This window comes from Colius striatus, chromosome 2 (genome assembly GCF_028858725.1).
Source record: "Colius striatus isolate bColStr4 chromosome 2, bColStr4.1.hap1, whole genome shotgun sequence".
Lineage (NCBI taxonomy): Eukaryota > Metazoa > Chordata > Aves > Coliiformes > Coliidae > Colius > Colius striatus.
In genome coordinates, this window is record NC_084760.1 from 67,523,570 (window position 1) to 67,540,546 (window position 16,977).

The 16,977-nt window shown below is 39.0% G+C and overlaps 1 protein-coding gene across 3 annotated transcripts in view; it reads left to right on the forward strand.

Moving 5' to 3' along the window:
• Positions 1 to 3,864: 3,864 nt before the first annotated feature.
• The window catches only part of NUP133 (nucleoporin 133), a 34,306-nt gene continuing 21,193 nt past the window's right edge, over positions 3,865 to 16,977 (forward strand). For 2 of the 3 annotated variants that reach the window (XM_061990960.1, XM_061990961.1), the window contains exons 1-11: positions 3,865 to 4,111; positions 6,518 to 6,636; positions 7,051 to 7,154; positions 7,932 to 8,039; positions 10,481 to 10,612; positions 13,125 to 13,295; positions 13,903 to 14,058; positions 14,148 to 14,218; positions 14,848 to 14,995; positions 15,839 to 15,986; positions 16,663 to 16,820. In XM_061990960.1, the coding sequence (XP_061846944.1) occupies positions 3,927 to 4,111; positions 6,518 to 6,636; positions 7,051 to 7,154; positions 7,932 to 8,039; positions 10,481 to 10,612; positions 13,125 to 13,295; positions 13,903 to 14,058; positions 14,148 to 14,218; positions 14,848 to 14,995; positions 15,839 to 15,986; positions 16,663 to 16,820 (1,500 nt within the window). In that variant the 5' untranslated portion in view covers positions 3,865 to 3,926. The remainder of the gene's footprint in view (positions 4,112 to 6,517; positions 6,637 to 7,050; positions 7,155 to 7,931; positions 8,040 to 10,480; positions 10,613 to 13,124; positions 13,296 to 13,902; positions 14,059 to 14,147; positions 14,219 to 14,847; positions 14,996 to 15,838; positions 15,987 to 16,662; positions 16,821 to 16,977) is intronic. The other variant, XM_061990959.1, reaches the window with a different exon arrangement.

A 16,977-nucleotide genomic window follows, 5' to 3' on the forward strand; every position in this document is an offset into this window, starting at 1 on the left:
ACTCCTTGGTACAAACCACAGACCTCAGCGAGAGGAGAAAACAAAGTTTCTTAGTGATTTACACATCTACAGTGTATGTGATGTGTGCATATGCCATCTTGTGTAGCCCCACAGCAGTGCTAGTCCACACTGGGCATGGTTACATTTTGAACTGTAGGAGCCCAAGCAGCTTAATGAGGAAAAAGGTGAGTATGAGAGAGAGAAGTATTGCATTCTCCTTGTAACAAGCACTGAAGACTTTCCTGTCTAAAATGGAAACAGCTGGTACATCCCTAACAATCCTGATAGGCAGCTTTTGCTAAGGACCAGTATTTCATGCTGCTGCCTTGTGCAGTGTGGCTCATAGGAGACTAAGGGACCCTACATTGCAGAAAAGAGTTAATGTGACAGTATCTGACTGTGCATCAGAAAGAAGTACAACCCAAACTTTGTTACACTCACTGAACATATTTTTCCGTCATGGCCCCCCTAGGTTTTAGTGATACTGTATATCTGCTATGATGTTTTGTTTAAGCTACTGCTAGTAGGAAGTTTAGTTCCATGAGGGATGATATTAACAGCTCAAAATGCAGCTGTGCTATTCCCGGTGCCTTCCAACAGCCTAAAGGTACTCAGAAATGCTTTTGATCGCAGGTAAATACAACCTAAGTCAAGTTAAACTGACACAAGATTTCCTGAAGGAAAAGCCAGACCTTACCCAGAACTGGTAGGTGTTTCAGTGTCCTTGTAGCCCTGCTGTAGAACTTTATATAAAACTATCTCTCTTTCACACCACACACTAAGGTTCAACATTGGCCTAAAAGTATCATCTTTATGTAGGAAAGTAGTAAAGGTGATTTCCCAGACATAAAAAAGGGAAGATAATTAATTTTACATGCACACATGTAAATAATTTACCAGTTTTTATCACTAGTTGCCTGTTTTAGTTGATACCCATGGGCATCATTTTGAAGTCTCTTATTAATACTTTCTCAGAGGCCACAACTATGTCCTTCCTTTTGCCATTCAATCATTACTTATGGGTCTTAAGTGCTATACTTAATTGCTTTTGAAACTGCCATGCCGGATTGAATATATTCTCATAGAATCACAGAATGGTAGAGGTTGGAAGGGACCTTTAGAGATCATCTAGTCCAACCCCCCTGCAGAAGCAGGTCCACCTAGATCAGGTTGCACAGGAACATGTCCAGGTGGGTCTTGAAGACCTCCAAGGAAGGAGACTCCACAACCGCCCTGGGCAGCCTGTGCCAGGGCTCCCTCGCCTGAACAGTGAAATAGTTTTTTCTTATGTTTAAATGGAACTTTTTGTGTTCCAACTTCATCCCATTATCCCTTGTGCTGTTGCTAGGTACAATGGAAAAATATTAGTTTTGGTTGAATATTGGGAGACTTAACAGAAGGTCAGCACTTGATGTATACTTAATCTCTTTACTGTGTCCCTAATCCATGTGCTGGTTCTTGACAGTTTTCCTGAGAGAAATAAGACACTGAAGTGTCCTGAGTAACTTTATTCCTTCAACTACTTATTAAACTATTTCATGCTTAGAGTACAGAACACATAATCATGACTGCAGTGAATGATTGGCATCTCTGAAAGAGATTAAGTTCTTTCAGGTTTCAAATAATTAAAGCAACTTTTTGCTTTAATCTTCTCATAGAGAGAGTTTCTTTTCTGTCAATACTTTAGGCTTTGAAAAGGGAGTGGATTCCAGTTAGAGGAATAATAGAATACCTTGCCTTTGTGATCTCCACCAATCTTATCTCCACATTTCTGCTACTCAGCATTTTCAGCTGTCTTGAATGGAGAGATTTACTGTTGCTTAAAGGTCTTTTAAACTCATGATGCAACAATCCAGTAGAGTAATACTTTGACCTAGTGGAGAACTCTGATGAGATATGCCATTTCTTATCTTATAAACAAGAAAATGGTACTAATCTTTTACATCTTTGTTTAAAAAATTGCATAGTCCCATAAAGCATATTCAGTTAACCAACTGGTGAGGATTTTGTTTGCTCTGCAGGTGGTGCAGTTTGCTGCTATCCTATTAAACTAATTTGCTTTCTAAATAGGTAGGCAGCTGTTTCTGGCTAGTCTACCCAAACAGGATTTTCTACACTTTTTCAATCCAACAAGCTCTAATTCAAGTCCACCGTTTCCACTCTCCCAGGTCAAGCCCCCACCAAGTCAGTATCATCAAAACTGCCTGCTGGACATTCACCTTTTTACGAGAAAAACACCACAGATTCTCAGTTCAGTAATTGGTTAAATCTCTTAACTGCTATCAGCATAAACTATGTCGAAAATTAAAGGTTTAGATGTATCCTCTCTCTTGAAGATGGAGCTCTTAATGGAGGGCTGAAGTGGCAAAGGGCACCCAAATAATTCCAAGAAAGTGTAGCAAAGCATATCCAGGATTCAGTCAGCAGAAAAAAAACCCCACAGCTCACACTGCATAATCTTAAACATTTTAGAAACAAGATGTGAAAGGGATCTTACAGTTTTTAAAATAATTTGAATGGCACCATTCACGGATGTTGGGAAATGTGGATGGCAGCTTGAATTTCACTCAAGGTTTTCACTGTTTGTGTCAGCATTTTCTGCTTTGGTTGGTTTGTTTTTCTTGATGAAACTACAGTAATGTGATGATTTAGCGTTGCTGCACAGAGGATAACAGAAAAGGCTATATAGAAGCATACTACATGAATATAACAGTATAGTGCTGCTCCATCAAATGTGCATATTTTGTTTTTCACATCAAAGCGAAAGGAGAGAGAGTAAAGTTAAAAGGCAAAGCTCTGAAGCAGACAGGTGCCTCATACTTCAGTACTTCCAGATGAAGCACCTTAAGTTTACCACTCTTGTGTTTCAGGTTCAGTCATATTAGACCCACACATAGATCTTAATAGCTCTTTTATTAGTCAAAGAACATATTTGGAAAGTGATGGGAAATTTTGAATATTCTATTTTTATTTATCATGACTAATTAGCTTCATTGATAATATATGCATACAACTCAACTTCTTCCCCAAGTAAATGGTATGCAAGTACCTTCTGAAAGCTCCTTTTTATACAAACCAATGCAGTTTTTTCTTTCAATGAGAAAAATTAGCTCCCTTTTAAGACTAAAATCTAATTCTGTACCACTGAATAGTTATACTGCATGATTGCTATTTACTATAGATATAAATCATACCAAGGTCTTCATGGAATATATTTTCTTCTGTATTTTTAGTTAGAAATTTGGGGACAAGGGCAAGTTAACAGCACAGGTTTACAGTAAGGCAACTGTAGTTGCTGACATACGCTTCTAAGAAGTAGCAAACATCACTTTGCAAGTGGTCTTTCAATGGCAGGTTTTGGAGCATATCGACACCTTTCTCAGCTCAAGTTAGTTGGCATCACAACCACATGAATTCGGTGAAAACTGATTCCAAAAATCCAGCCTTTTGAACCCTTCTGGGAGCATCCTGAGGGGCCAAGTGCATCTGGCCTTCTTCAGGAAGATCCAAGGGAGGGGACCCATCTTTTTGTGAGCCCACCCACCAGAGCCGGCTACCGAAGCTGCCAAGTGCAGACAGTGGCCCGTCAGGCTCTTGTGCCGGGGACGTGGTCACGGCCAACTAGCCATCGTCTGAAGATCACGCTATGCTAGTGGACCTGCAGCGCTCTCCTGCTCCAAAAGCTCTGAGGCACGGCCGGAGCACTGGCGCAGCTGCGGCAGAAACAGAGCAATCGTGCGTTACGGATCGAGTCCCTGGCGGCTCCTAGGGGTGAGGACGGTTTCCCACCGCCCGCCGCCTGAGGGCGCAGCCGGCGCGGGGCCTCCACCGCCTGCGCCGCGGCCCGCTCTCCCCGCCCCGCGGTGACGCAGTCAAGTGGCGCCCGGCGGGAGCGCAGAGCCGGCACCACTCCTCGCTCCACAGCCATGTTCCCGTCGGCGCCCGCCTCCCCGCGGACCCCCGGCGGGTCGGCCCGCAGGAACCTCTGCAGCGCCGCTCCTAGCCCGCTCTCGCGCCCAGGCGGCAGGAAGAACCTGGGCATCGTGGCGGCAGCCAGCTCCCCTGTGCTGTTTTCTCCAGTGGCGAGGAGGAGCGGCTCCCTCTCCGCCCGGTGAGTCCCTCCCGGCCTTTTCCCGCCGGGCCGTTGCCTCGGCCCCGCCCCTCCCGGCGCGTTCGGAGGCGGGGCCGAGGCCCGCGGGTCCCGCCCATCTCGGGCTCCTGAGGGCTTTCCTCTTAGGGAGTGAACTGAGAGCCTTGTGCTGCGGTGATCAAAAGCGGACGCTGCAGGCGGGGCTGGCGGGGATCGCTGTGTGGGGGCGTACCGTCCAAGTCTCTTCCTTGAGTCAACCAAAACCTAGCTTTTAGTTTGATGAAATCGCTTGACTTTATTGAGTAAAAGGAAAGAGAAAAAATGTTGTTTGCTCAAATGTAAGCATTAAGTTATGTTGGCCCTGTGCCTCAGTAAGCCATACTTCTAAATGAGCCTGATGATGTGACTCAAAGCTCTTGCTTGCAGCTATCGTGGAATCATAGAATGGTAGGGGTTGGAAGGGACCTCTAGAGATCATGCGGTCCAGTCTCCTGCTAAAGCAGGTTCCCTTCCATCTGGTCGCACAGGAACGTGTTCGGATGGGTTTGGAAACCTCCAGAGGAGCCTCCACACCCTCCCTGGGCAGCCTGTGCCAGGGCTCCCTCACCTCAACACCAAAGAAGTTTCTGCTTGTGTTGAAGTGGAACTTTTTGTGTTCTAGCTTATGTCCCTTACCCTTTGTCCTGTCACTGGAGACAACAGAAAAAACATGCTGCCTCATCCTTCTGACATCCACCCTTTACACCTTCTACATGTTGATGAGGTCTCCCCTCAACCTTCTCCAGGCTAAACTGCCCCAGGTCCTGCAGCCTTTCCTCATGAGAAAGATGTTCCAGTTCCCTGATCATCTTACTAGTCCTAATCTATACAAGAAGGCTTTACAAAATACTGTGTTTCTTTTTGCAAAGCCCGCCTCATTTTTTTCCATACTCAGACTATTGTAGGTTACAACATTGCTGTTTCATGAATGCAGTTTTACCGTTTGCTTTTTTGTTTGAATGTTTTGTAAGATCTGTAGTGATCCTGAAATCTCTTTTCAGTAGTTTTGCTACAATATCCTTTTGGAATGTGTGCATGCTAGGTCATCCTAGTGCTCAAGAAGCTGTATATAAAGTTGTCAGGATGTTTCCTGTTTTGCCTTATATTCTGTATTCAGCAATTCAGAAAATTATAGTAGAACTGTTAGGCACGACTTTTCTTTGTGAAAGGCAAAACCCCAAAAATATGAGACTTAATAATCTATATTTACTCATTTTGCTCATTTACTACAGGAACAGTAAGGCATTATTAGTCTGTGGTTTCTCAGGTGCTTTCGGATTCTTTGTAGGATATTTGACATACTCTGTTCTCATAGTAACAAAGTCTGTCTGAACCGTTTTATAGTTGAACAGTTTTAAAGTTCAGTATTGTACATTAAAATTACAAGTACACAGTACCACATGTTCAATGTTAAAAATATCGCTTATTACTACTTGAATTTGAGGGTTCTTCAGATATATCCCTGGTATAGGAAAAATATAAAAATAGTACGAACCTCTGTATTTGAAAAGGCATTTACGGCAACCCCTTCTGCCAGCTTCCCCTCTTCACTCTTCCATGTGAATCAAAACTGAGTTAACATGAGCCTCAGTTCAGTTTTGGGGATTCAGAACCTCTTTTCTCAGGAACAGCTATTTGTTGTTGAAATAAACAAGAATGCTTGTTTTCTGTTTTGGGGAACTTTTCCTTCAGATTTGTCTTGTCTTCTAACTATGTATCATCAGCTTTTGGCATTTCACACTGGGGAGATCTGTGAGATCCTTTTACTTTAGGACAAATAAAAAGAGAATGGTATCTTCCAAAAGCCCATTCAATGATTTTCAAAACACAAGACAGGTTGATGCTGTTCCAGAGAGAGAAGGTGGGGGAAGATGCAAAGCAGCTTTTGTAAATTATACTGTGAAACAAATAATAACCAAAACAGATGAGAAGTGCAGTCTCCACAATAAAACAAGGGCAGTAGAAATGCTAGCTGACCCGAGCTGCTACAGGTGTTCAAAGTGTTTGCACAGCACATACTGCCCATCTGTGTCAGAACCTGGGATGGAAATAGGCCCAGCACTCTGGGAAGAACTTCTGCTGAGCCTCTCCTGTGGATAACTTTATTCTATAAACAGATTGTAGAGAAATTGGAACAGTGATTTTGTTGCTGGCAGAGGAATTCATGTTCAAAGGAATTTGAACAGCTAGCAACTTGTAACTGCTAGCAACTTGTAAGGAGGCCACCAAACTACTGCTTTTCAGTGGTGCTTCCAGAGGGAGCATGTTTCTTTTACATAAACTCATTTAGTTACATCTACTTCTAAACATATACTAATGAAGTAAATGTATGCTGAAGCTGATGAAGAGACAGTAAAAAACTAGCTATAACTTTTTGTTTTGTTTAAGAGCAACTCCTACCAGAGTCATCCAGCATCCCTCAGCAGGCGACACTATTAACTATGATGTCAGGGCTTTTGGATCCTCTCTGCCTGTTAAGGTTATGGAAGCCCTGAAGAAGGCAGGTGGTAAGAACTGATTTTAACTTATGCTTCTCATGAAAATAGGCAGGTGAGAGAAGTGTTAACATGTTGTTGATGCCATTTAAATGCTGACTTTACAGCAGAATCTGAAATGTTTGTGCCTTGATTTGAACCAAACGTGATTGTGCAATTTTCAAAGCTATATTACAATCTGCTCTAAGCTGGTAGAAATAGCTTCTAGGATTGTCTAGCTTTTCACTCAAAAGTTGAGCATTTGTCTAATGGATTTTTCAACTACACATAGAAATTTAGTATGTTAACTAAATGGAAATTCTAGCATGGAATTTAATAGAAAACACATTTCTTATTTTCATATGAAAATGAAAGTTTATTGGTTTTAAGGTTATTCTGCAGTGTTTTAAAAATCTGAATACATTAAAAGAATCACATTTTATGTAGCTGATGACCAACTGAGCGTTCAAGTGGATGAGAGTGGATGGGCCTGGCTAGTCCATAAAGAGAAGCTGATTATTTGGAAGATTGGGCAGTCTTCAGTAGCTAAGGTAACTGAAATATCAAGACAGAAGAACATCTGTATTTTACGTTCCATGTGTTTTGTTAAAGCAAGAGTTTCTTTATAAATTGGAGTTTTATTTCTCCCAAAAACAGTGGAGTTGGTATGAAGTCATACTAACTGAAACTCAAGCTTTTGAGGGAGCTTAACATTTTTATATTCCTCTCTTAACTTTTAATTGTCACCTTAACACTAAAGTTAATTCTTTGTATTTTAATAAGTATGTTATTCTGGGACTGATTTTCAACTTGTCAGGAAAAAAAAAAGATTAGTTTCAGCTGTGCTGAACATACATTTTATCAAAGTTTCTTATGTCAAGAATGGGTTTTCTTTGCTCTTTGGACTCTCAGCATCATTTTAGTGATTAGCAAGTATGGTCAGAAGAAACCTGTGGTTACAAAAACAGAGTCTTTCAATTAGTGCAACAGATGTTAATTGTACACATTGTGCACTTAAAATGGAGTGTCAGTTTTATGCCTTCTGGTACTTGTTGAGATTTATCAAGGAATGATTTAGCTTTCAAGGAGAAGGATAAATGTTTCCACTCTGTTAGTACCTAGTGAGCTTTCTCAAGCGCTTCTGGTTTAATTTGGATTTGCTGCCTTGTTTGCATATTTCATTGGTTGGTGAATTGCTTCTCTGGAAGAAATAATTCAATATTGTAGTGTAATTTTTTTATTAGGGTCAAAAAGTCTAAAGACTTTGTGTCAGAGGTGTAAGTTCTTGCAGTCTCTTATTTATTGTGGCATCTTTTTCTTTTCTACAGTTATCTCTGTGCAAGGAACTGCAGCTGCCACCCAGTGACTTCCAGTGGAGTTCTACTTTAGCAGCTATATCTTGTCTTGGTTCCTCAGGTGACGCACCTTCTCTGCAGGTGATCAACTTTTACACTTTCTTGTTTAAAAATAGTTTTATAGTAACTGAATAAGTTCTGCTTTATAAATACTCCTTTGAAAACTGCAATTATACCAGTACAGGTTGGGGAATAAACTCTTAGAGAGTAGTGTAGGGGAAAGGGACCTGGGGGTCCTGGTGGGCAGCAGGATGAGCATGAGCCAGCAACGTGCCCTCATGGCCAAGAAGGCCAATGGCATCCTGAGTGTATTAGAATGGCTGTGGGCAGTAGGTTGAAAGAGGTTCTCCTCCTCCTCTACTCTCCCATCATGAGACCACGTCTGGAGTATTGTGTCCAGTTCTAGGCCCTTCATTCAAGAAGGACAGGGAGCTGCTGGAGAGAGTTCAGCACAGGGCTACAAAGATGATGAAGAGATTGCAGCATCTCCCTTGTGATAAAAGGCTGAGGGAGCTGGGGCTCTTAAGCTTGGTGAAGAGGAGACTGAGGGGTGACCTCATTATTGTTTACAAATACATAAAGGATGGGTGTCAGTAGGATGGAGCCAGATAATTCTGAATGATGTCAAATGGTAGGACAAGGGGCAGTGGTTACAAGCTGGAACATAAGAGATTCCAAAGAAATACAAGGAAGAATTTCCTCACTGTTCAGGTGAGGGAACGCTGGAACAGGCTGCCCAGATGGGTTGTGGAGTCTCCTTCTCTGGGGACATTCAAAACCCACCTGGATGAGTTTCTATGTGACCTACTCTAGGTGGCCCTGCTTTGGCAGGGGGGATTGAACTAGACGATCTTTCGAGGTCCCTTCCAGCCTTTGAGATTCTGTGATTCTGCAATGTACTCTCTGTTTAAAAGATCAGGGTTGATAGTTTGCAATAAATATGATTGAAATAAACAAAAATTCTGATCATCTTTTCAACCCACACTGCATCTGTTATAGGATCAGACTAAAGAATAGTTTTTCTTATGGTTATTGTGCTTTCATAACAGAGAAATATAGTAAGCTAAGAAGTATTCTATTAACAAACAACAGGGCAATCAAATAGTCAGCCTAAGCAAAGTGCTATTTAAATGCATTCCAACTGAAAAAGTAGTTTAGCAATGGTTTAGTTATGAGTATACATGGATGAGAACCAAACACAAGCACCTTCCCTGGGCTGGTCTTTTTATGGAAGCTGGCACTGGGAGGACAGATGATTTAATCTGTCTTGACTGATGACTTTCCTAAGTGCCTTTTTGTAACATACTGTGCTAGAGGGTGAGGTTTGAAGATCAATTACGTTTTCTGAAAGTATGTTAATGTGTCTGTGACTACCATTCATGAAGAAAAGAAGCTCTTGTTCTCAGCTTGGGTGTAATTTTCAGTTAACAGTGTGTGGTGCTCTAATAAAACGGGATAATTAGTTGTCTTTGGAAGGAAGAAGCAGCACAGAAGAGATAGTAGGATCTTTCTTTTGACTTCTGCTGTGTTACACTTTCAGATGCTGAAAAGCTATCTTAGTATCTTGTGATTAGCTCATAAAACTCTAAATACTCTGTGACTTAGTCAGAAGTTTAAAGGAAGTTTAAAAGGAAATAGCAAATAGTTCACCTAAACCTTTTTTCATTTTTTTGAAATAGTCTTTCTTCAGGTTGTGAGCTATGCACTGATACTGTGATTTTATGGAGTGAAGTAGAAATATTAGTTGTAGAAAATATTTCACTAAAATGGAAATTATGAAATAATGGGCAGGAATCACAAAGGACGGTGCATTCTGTGGTGGTTCTTAAATTACTGTAGTATGCATTAGCCAACTGCTTCCCTTTGTGAAGATCTGTATCTAGTCGAAGTCATTTAGAAAACTGCAGTGCTCTCAGAAACAGCTCTCAACTACAGTTCTGTGATTATATTTTTTTTTTAACAACCAGTAGATGAGGTACAATACTTTCTGTCTAAATCTGTACTTGAACCCAGGCTCTTGAATACAGTCTCTTGCCGCATGCTTTGAATTTGGTATTTGAGTGATTTCCTGAATCAGAAGCCCTAATGTAGGCACACTGTGGACTTATGTGTTTATGAACAGAAGAGTCACCATGTGATTTGGTATTTCTCTCAATGACATTAGAACAGTTTCTAGACTGGTTTTTAGACTATAGTCTGCATTTTAAGTCTTCCGTAGTTGCTTATAACATAGGCATCTGAGGTTCTCCACAAGCTATTTGTTGGTTTGCAACCATAAGTTTTGTTTGCCTTTCAGTAGCAGACCCTGAATTATCAGAAACAAAAACCAGTAGAAGATATTCTTGTTAGCAAAATAAGTGACTTTAACATTCCTACACATACTAAGTTACAGAATCAATTTGCAATTCAGTTCTAGATTTGTCAATGTGCATCTGTATGCGTTTACTACTCTTTTATGTGTTTGTTGCACGTAGTCTTTACTATTCTTTTGCATGTTTGGTTAATTATTTTCTCCCTTCAAGTCCCTGGCAATAATGGTCGCTACCAGTGAAGGTTCTGTGCGCTACTGGCCTAACGTCGCACATGAAGGTTCCTATGTGGAGACTTTTACAGACTTTGGAGGCTCTCTGTGCAGTTTCCTAACAGCAGTAAAGGTAAAGTACAGTAGGATTTATATTAAAATAGTGCTTTAATTCCTAATTTAAAAATTAGAAAGCATGCTTCACATTATCAGTCCAAAATATCCCAATAAATGTTGCAAAACAAACCATCAAATGTTCTGAGGAATCGTTTAAGAGATTGTTGATGAGTGTGATGATCTTAAGTAACAGAGATGACCGGGAAAGCATGCAGGATTCAACCACAAGGTTAAACAGGACTGGTTTAATACCTCAGCCTGTGACAATGGTTACTACCATGATTACTTCCAGTGGTAAATGACCCGCTATCACAGAACCAGAGAACTGTTTCGTCTGAATCCACAGACTGCATGCTCAACATCTTGTAGTACAGCTCACCAGTGACTGAACTGGGGAGATTTCTGTATGAATGAACAAGTAGATTATGAATTGTTCTTAGAAATTATGTTTTCTGTGGTTGATGTACCTGAATGGGGAAAACTCTCAAAATGGAATACATCCAAAAATTCGGTCATGTCATAATATACATTGTCTTCAAAGCTAGTTGTTAATTAATGATATTTTATCTCATGATCTTTGCAACATCTACATCATCATATCCTGTATTTTAAATATTTTAGGACATTAGCATATCAAATGTCTGTAAACCTAATCAGAAGACAGTGATGTTAATGACAAATTTCTTAAGAGTTTCAAGGTACTAAGAAACACTACTATATATCTACCCTACTAGAGTCGAATTGTGCCCTAGTTACAAATACCAAGGTGAAGACTGCAAGGACTTCTCTTACCTGTAGTTGAAACATTGGCATCAATGGGAACTCAGCGCTAGAGGAACGTCATTTTTTTTTCAGAGCAGAACCCTTCTAAAGCTGCATTATTATGTATATGGCAACTGTACTTGATTAGTCATCCTGTCACTGGGCAGCTTTAACCTCTAGCAAGTTTTTTACGTGATATGATGATGAAAATGGTGCTTTCTTTAAATTCTTTTTTTTTTTCTTTTTAATTTTGTTCTGTGAGTGTTTTCTGTACACATAAGCAATTCATTCTTCCATCAGCCTCCAGACCCTAGCATTCATGTTCTGAAAAAATTGTTGTACATCTAACTGGCTTTGTTCATTCCCTGTAACATAAAATGTCTGATAAGTTTTGAATTGAAGGCATTTTTTTTTAAATGCTTTGGTGGCAGGGAGCATGAAGGCTTTGCCTATGTTAGCAGATGGTGAAAGGCAATAGCTCTCTGAAATACAAAGGTTATCATTGAGGCAGTGCCACTCTCTACGCTCATGCATGAAGTGAATGTCTCTTAGTGGTTAGAGCCCCATCTTTCAGTTTAGTTTTATTCAGAGGGAGTACAGCTGTTAACATTCTGCTCTGTGATGTGACCTAGCAGGAGGTATCTGGAAACTCATCACAGGTCACTTCAGAAATGGACTCTTGGTACTAATTAAAGTGCTAATATAGATGCACCTGTTAGGATTGGCAAAAGATTCACTAGGAGAAGTCTCTCCTAGGTCTATAGACCTAGGTGCATATTTTGCATGTTTTCTTATTAGTGCAAATGTAACACTTTTTTCATCATTAAGATTACATCAGACTTTTCATCATTAGGATTACATGGGATTTCAACAACATGCAATTGTTAAACTGAAGTGGGGTTTCATGGATAAAAATATCATGCAATGATAAGAAAATTAGTTTCTGCCAATGATAAGTACCTATCAGATATTTGACTTAGTGCTAGTGTTTAGTATTTCTTTAAAAAAAAACACAAAAAATCAAAACCAATATCAACCAACCAATAAACCCCATCAGAAAACCACTTCTTTCTTTGTATCTGCATATTGTTTTCTTTCCTGATCTCACGCAAGAACTGTGATACCTTTTCTCAGCTATACATTCCCTAATGCACTACATATTCCTATGCGACCTGATCTAGATGAACCTGCTTCTGCAGGGGGGTTGGACTAGATGATCTCTAAAGGTCCCTTCCAACCTCTACCATTCTATGATTCAATTTTTAATCACCTACCCCTGTTTCATTGACCTAACCAGATGGAAGATTTGTTACGCAGTTCATTAACATCAGTGTCCTGTAGGATAGAATGCTATTTTAAAAAAACCCAAGTGAGCACATTTCATAACACTTCAGTTTTAAGTGCACATGTGCAAGTGGAATATAATTTAATTTGTAATTCAATACATGAATGTTACATGCAGCAATACCTGTACAGATTGATTAAATATATTTTCTTTTAATATTTTTTAAAATATGGTTTAAAGTTTAAGTAAGGCTGTAGACTTTACTGATTAAGCATACAGAGTAATGTGGAAAATTTGCTTAAATTGTCTTTTTATTTAATGAATGCTCTTTTTTGTTAACTCTCAAGTAATGTGGATGTCTCGTGTCTTATTCTTGTTTAGTGTTTACCCTTATGAGCTGACATAAAGAATTTTGACAGTAGAATTGTTTCATCAGTGTGATTTAATTTTTTTTAATGCAGCCGCTTTTTCTTTTCTTTAGGGAGGAAGCTTTATTTTATCATCTTCCAGAGGCCAGCTAGTTCGACTGATACCAGATAGTTCTGGCAAGATTCATCAGCATGCCCTGCCACAGGGTCAGGGCATGTTTTCTGGAATTGGTAGAAAGGTTTCTTCTCTTCTGGGTATATTGTCACCTGGACATGATGCTGTGGTAAGCTTCAAAAACAGTGATCTGCATTAATTTATCTCTTTAATTTCTAGCATTAATGTTTAAGAAAAAGAAAAGGCAAGATTGTATGATGACAAAAAAAAAGATGTAAGACTCAACTCATTTATGTTATTACTTTGAAATTTGAAAGAAAGAGAGAAACCAAATAAGTCTGTATGCTTTGTAGAGGAGAGTGCTGACTTGCTCTTTAGATCTGAAAAAAAGAAGACTTCAAAGGGGTAATACTTCCTGAGGAATAAGCAATGATTCAAAGTCTTCCCTTTTTCTAGTAATAGCCTCATTATTACTTGAAGAAACTAACAGTAGCCTGTAATTTTTCTTTCTGATTTACGGTTGCCAGGGATTGTGATTGGTTGAGCTTTGTCAATGAACTCCACAGAAGCTGAAAGAGAGAATGAGAAACATACTTACTATATATGTGCTGTAGACTTCTCTTGGAAATTATCAATGTACTCTCATCTTGGAATGTAACTTGTCTACATTGCCCAAGGAAATGATTTTTTTTTTGTGGACAGAGTGGTGTAGATTGTTGTATCAAAATATTAAGGCTGTGCTTTAACCTTTTTAGCTTTTTCTTTTTTAAATGCAGATTTCCAGCGTTCTTTGGGATAAAGAGAGATCAAGCTTTTACATGCTGACAAGTTCAAATCTAAACAAATGGGAGATTGATGATTCATCAGAACGTTATATTCTCAGCTGGGATATCAACAGGATCCTGAAGGAACATATTACAGATGCAATTTGGGTAGGAGCCAGCTCACCTGGAAGGGGTTGGTAGTTTTGGTAATTGGTGGCCTAGTTATGTATAGTTATGTTAGATGCATTGTTTTTTAGGGTTCTGAAAGTAACTATGAAGATATCAAAGGGGGAGTAAATATACAATACATGGATTTGCAACAGAATCGGTAAGGAAGTACACTTGCATCTGGTAAGGCTTACATTAATGAGATAAATGTGTTCTGTTTTCTTGCAAAAACTTTATGTAAGTAATTGCAGTTCTTTACTTGAGTGCCACTGTTGGTAAAATAAACACATCATGCTAGATAACTAGGTTATCCTATACTTAATGCAGTCATCACAGAATCATAGAATGGTTTGGGTTAGAAGGGACCTTAAAGATCATCTGGTTCCACCTCCCCTGTCATGGGCAGGGACACCTTCCACTAGAGGAATTATCTCTTTAACACTAGAGATTCATCACCTAAGAATAATTCCTCTTATAATTTTAGAGTCATTTTATCAAGTTTGGGTATTTGTTTCATGTTGATATTATAAAGTCAGCAAATAATCAATTGTAACTTGTTCCAGCAAACTCAGAGAATTCAGTATCTCTGGTATTTAATTTAATTACATAAAAACACAACTGCCTTGGTTCAGTTTCATATGGCAGTATCAATACTGTCAATAAAACAGCTTGAAGGAACCAATACTGTACTCCTTTCTTACAAAAAAAAACCCACCAAACAATATTGAAAAATATTTATTTGTGACTGTACTTAAATACCTGTTATCTGTGATACCTGTTGTTGCATAGTGATGGTCTGGTGATACTTGCTGCAGCATGGCATCCTGGAGATCATCCATGCCTTGTCTACTACACTCTGATAACAGTAGAAGATAAAGGCTTCCAGATGTCTGATGATGTTGTTGTGGAGGTCACACAGTACAATCCAACTTTTCAGGTATACAAATGAATGCTCTGAAACCTGAATTTTAAAAAGCATCATGTTTTAGAATATTTGAGCATATAAATTAGCTATCAGATTTTGTCTAAAGGAAGATTAAGTTCTCTGTCTTAAAGCTCTTCTTGGAGTGTATATTCATAGTATACTAAGGGAAATATATACTAGCACCTTTTAATATTTCATAGTAACTATGTGAAGTTTGTGCTTTTTACATTTGTAAAGTTTAAAAGAGTCTCAAAAATAAAAGTCTAAACATCTGATTATTACTAATTAATTTTGGTCCTGTCTGTGAAAGTGTCTTACAGAGGAATTTTGTAGTATACTCATGCAATGTATTTAGAACAGATTTCAGACTCTGTTGGGACTCTTGTAACAGGACAAGGAATTAAGAGGCCTGTATTTTCATCCTTGCTAGACAGGTGACTTGAGGGAAGGGAAGGACAAATTGGTTGTCCATAGTGTACTTTGTTTGTGCTCTCTCTTCTGGAAGGATAAACTTGGGCATTAACTTTCTTGGTCAGCTTCTTCTACTCTTGCTCCTGTCTCCACTGCCTGTGATGGCATATTAAAATTGAATCTTAAGGTGGAAGGAAAAGATGAAAGCTGTAGAGTAATTGATTTATTTTTTTATGTCTCCATGTAAAATTAACAAGAATTTAATATATATGGAAGAAAAAAACCTTTGATCTAAACTTTTAGGGGAAATTAAAAGGGGTTTTGTTTGTTTTTTTAAGTTACAAGTTACATCCACATCTTCCCGTTAAAAATTAAAACATACAAGATGCTTGTTTAAGGTTTTGATTACATATATATGATATTATTCATATGTAATGCTTTCAGTCAGAAGAGGAAGTGCTGTGCTGTCTGGTAGTCCCAGATTACTTTAGCCATGCTGCTTACCTCTATAAGGAAGATGAAGTGTTTGCTTGTTCCACTGGAACTGGAAGAGTTTCTTTACCACAGGAGAAAATCATATTTGGCATACAAGGTAACACACGGGGTGAGAGGGGCAATTCACTTTTCTTTTTCTACTTTCTGATTAAATGTTTTTGTAGTATTTGGGTTCCTCAGATAGCAGAATCATATATACACTTCTTTTTATTATCCCTTCCCAGTTGTGAGTTTCTCATGAATGTACGGAGAATGTGCTGACGTGACATCCAGTATTGTTAGTGTTTACAGTGTTTTGGATGAAAATGAAAGAAATCTCCACTCTTGGTGTATAGGAAAGGGTTGGGGTTTTGTTCATCGATTTTTTTTTTTTGCCCTTTTTTATTTTTTCTTCATTCACTGTTGATTTTTGTTTTTAATTTGAGGTAAACTTTATGTCAATGCTAAGCCTGAAATTTATACTCGTTATCTGTGTCAGATGCCTCTTAAGTATGTCATCCTTGATCTTCAGAGGTGTCAAGGGCACATTAGGCCTTAGGTAGAATATGAACCACCTGAATCTTGATTTTTAAATTGAAAAAAACCCAAAAAACTTGTAGTATCTGCACCTTCAGTAGCAAATAGTATCCACAATTTTTGTAAGTTGTGCGGTTGTGAATTACTGTTGTTCACCACAAAATGTAATAATTGTCTATGAAGCTGTCACATTTTGTTCTTAAAGTGGCTTTTATGTCGGTTTTTTTCTCTTTTTTTTGTCCTCTCCCTTCATTTAGGAGATAGCATTTTAGGAGCAGGTTCCTGTACTAGCCTCCCCATCTTCTTTACCAAAAAAAGTGGACTTACCACAATCTTGTCTAGGGAAAACAGTTCTGTGCTTCCTGAAGACCTTGAGGATTCCCTGTCCTGTTCTGTTGCTGGACCAAGAAGTGAGGTAACAGTTGTTTGCTTGGCTGGGTGAAAACTGAGGGTAAAAATAAACTGTTCCATCAGTTTTTAATTTTCCCTATGGAAATCCTAGCTTGTTTGAATTGTAAAGGTTTGGTTTTTTTTTTAAACAGTCTCAAACACTTGTAATTAAGGCAGTTTCA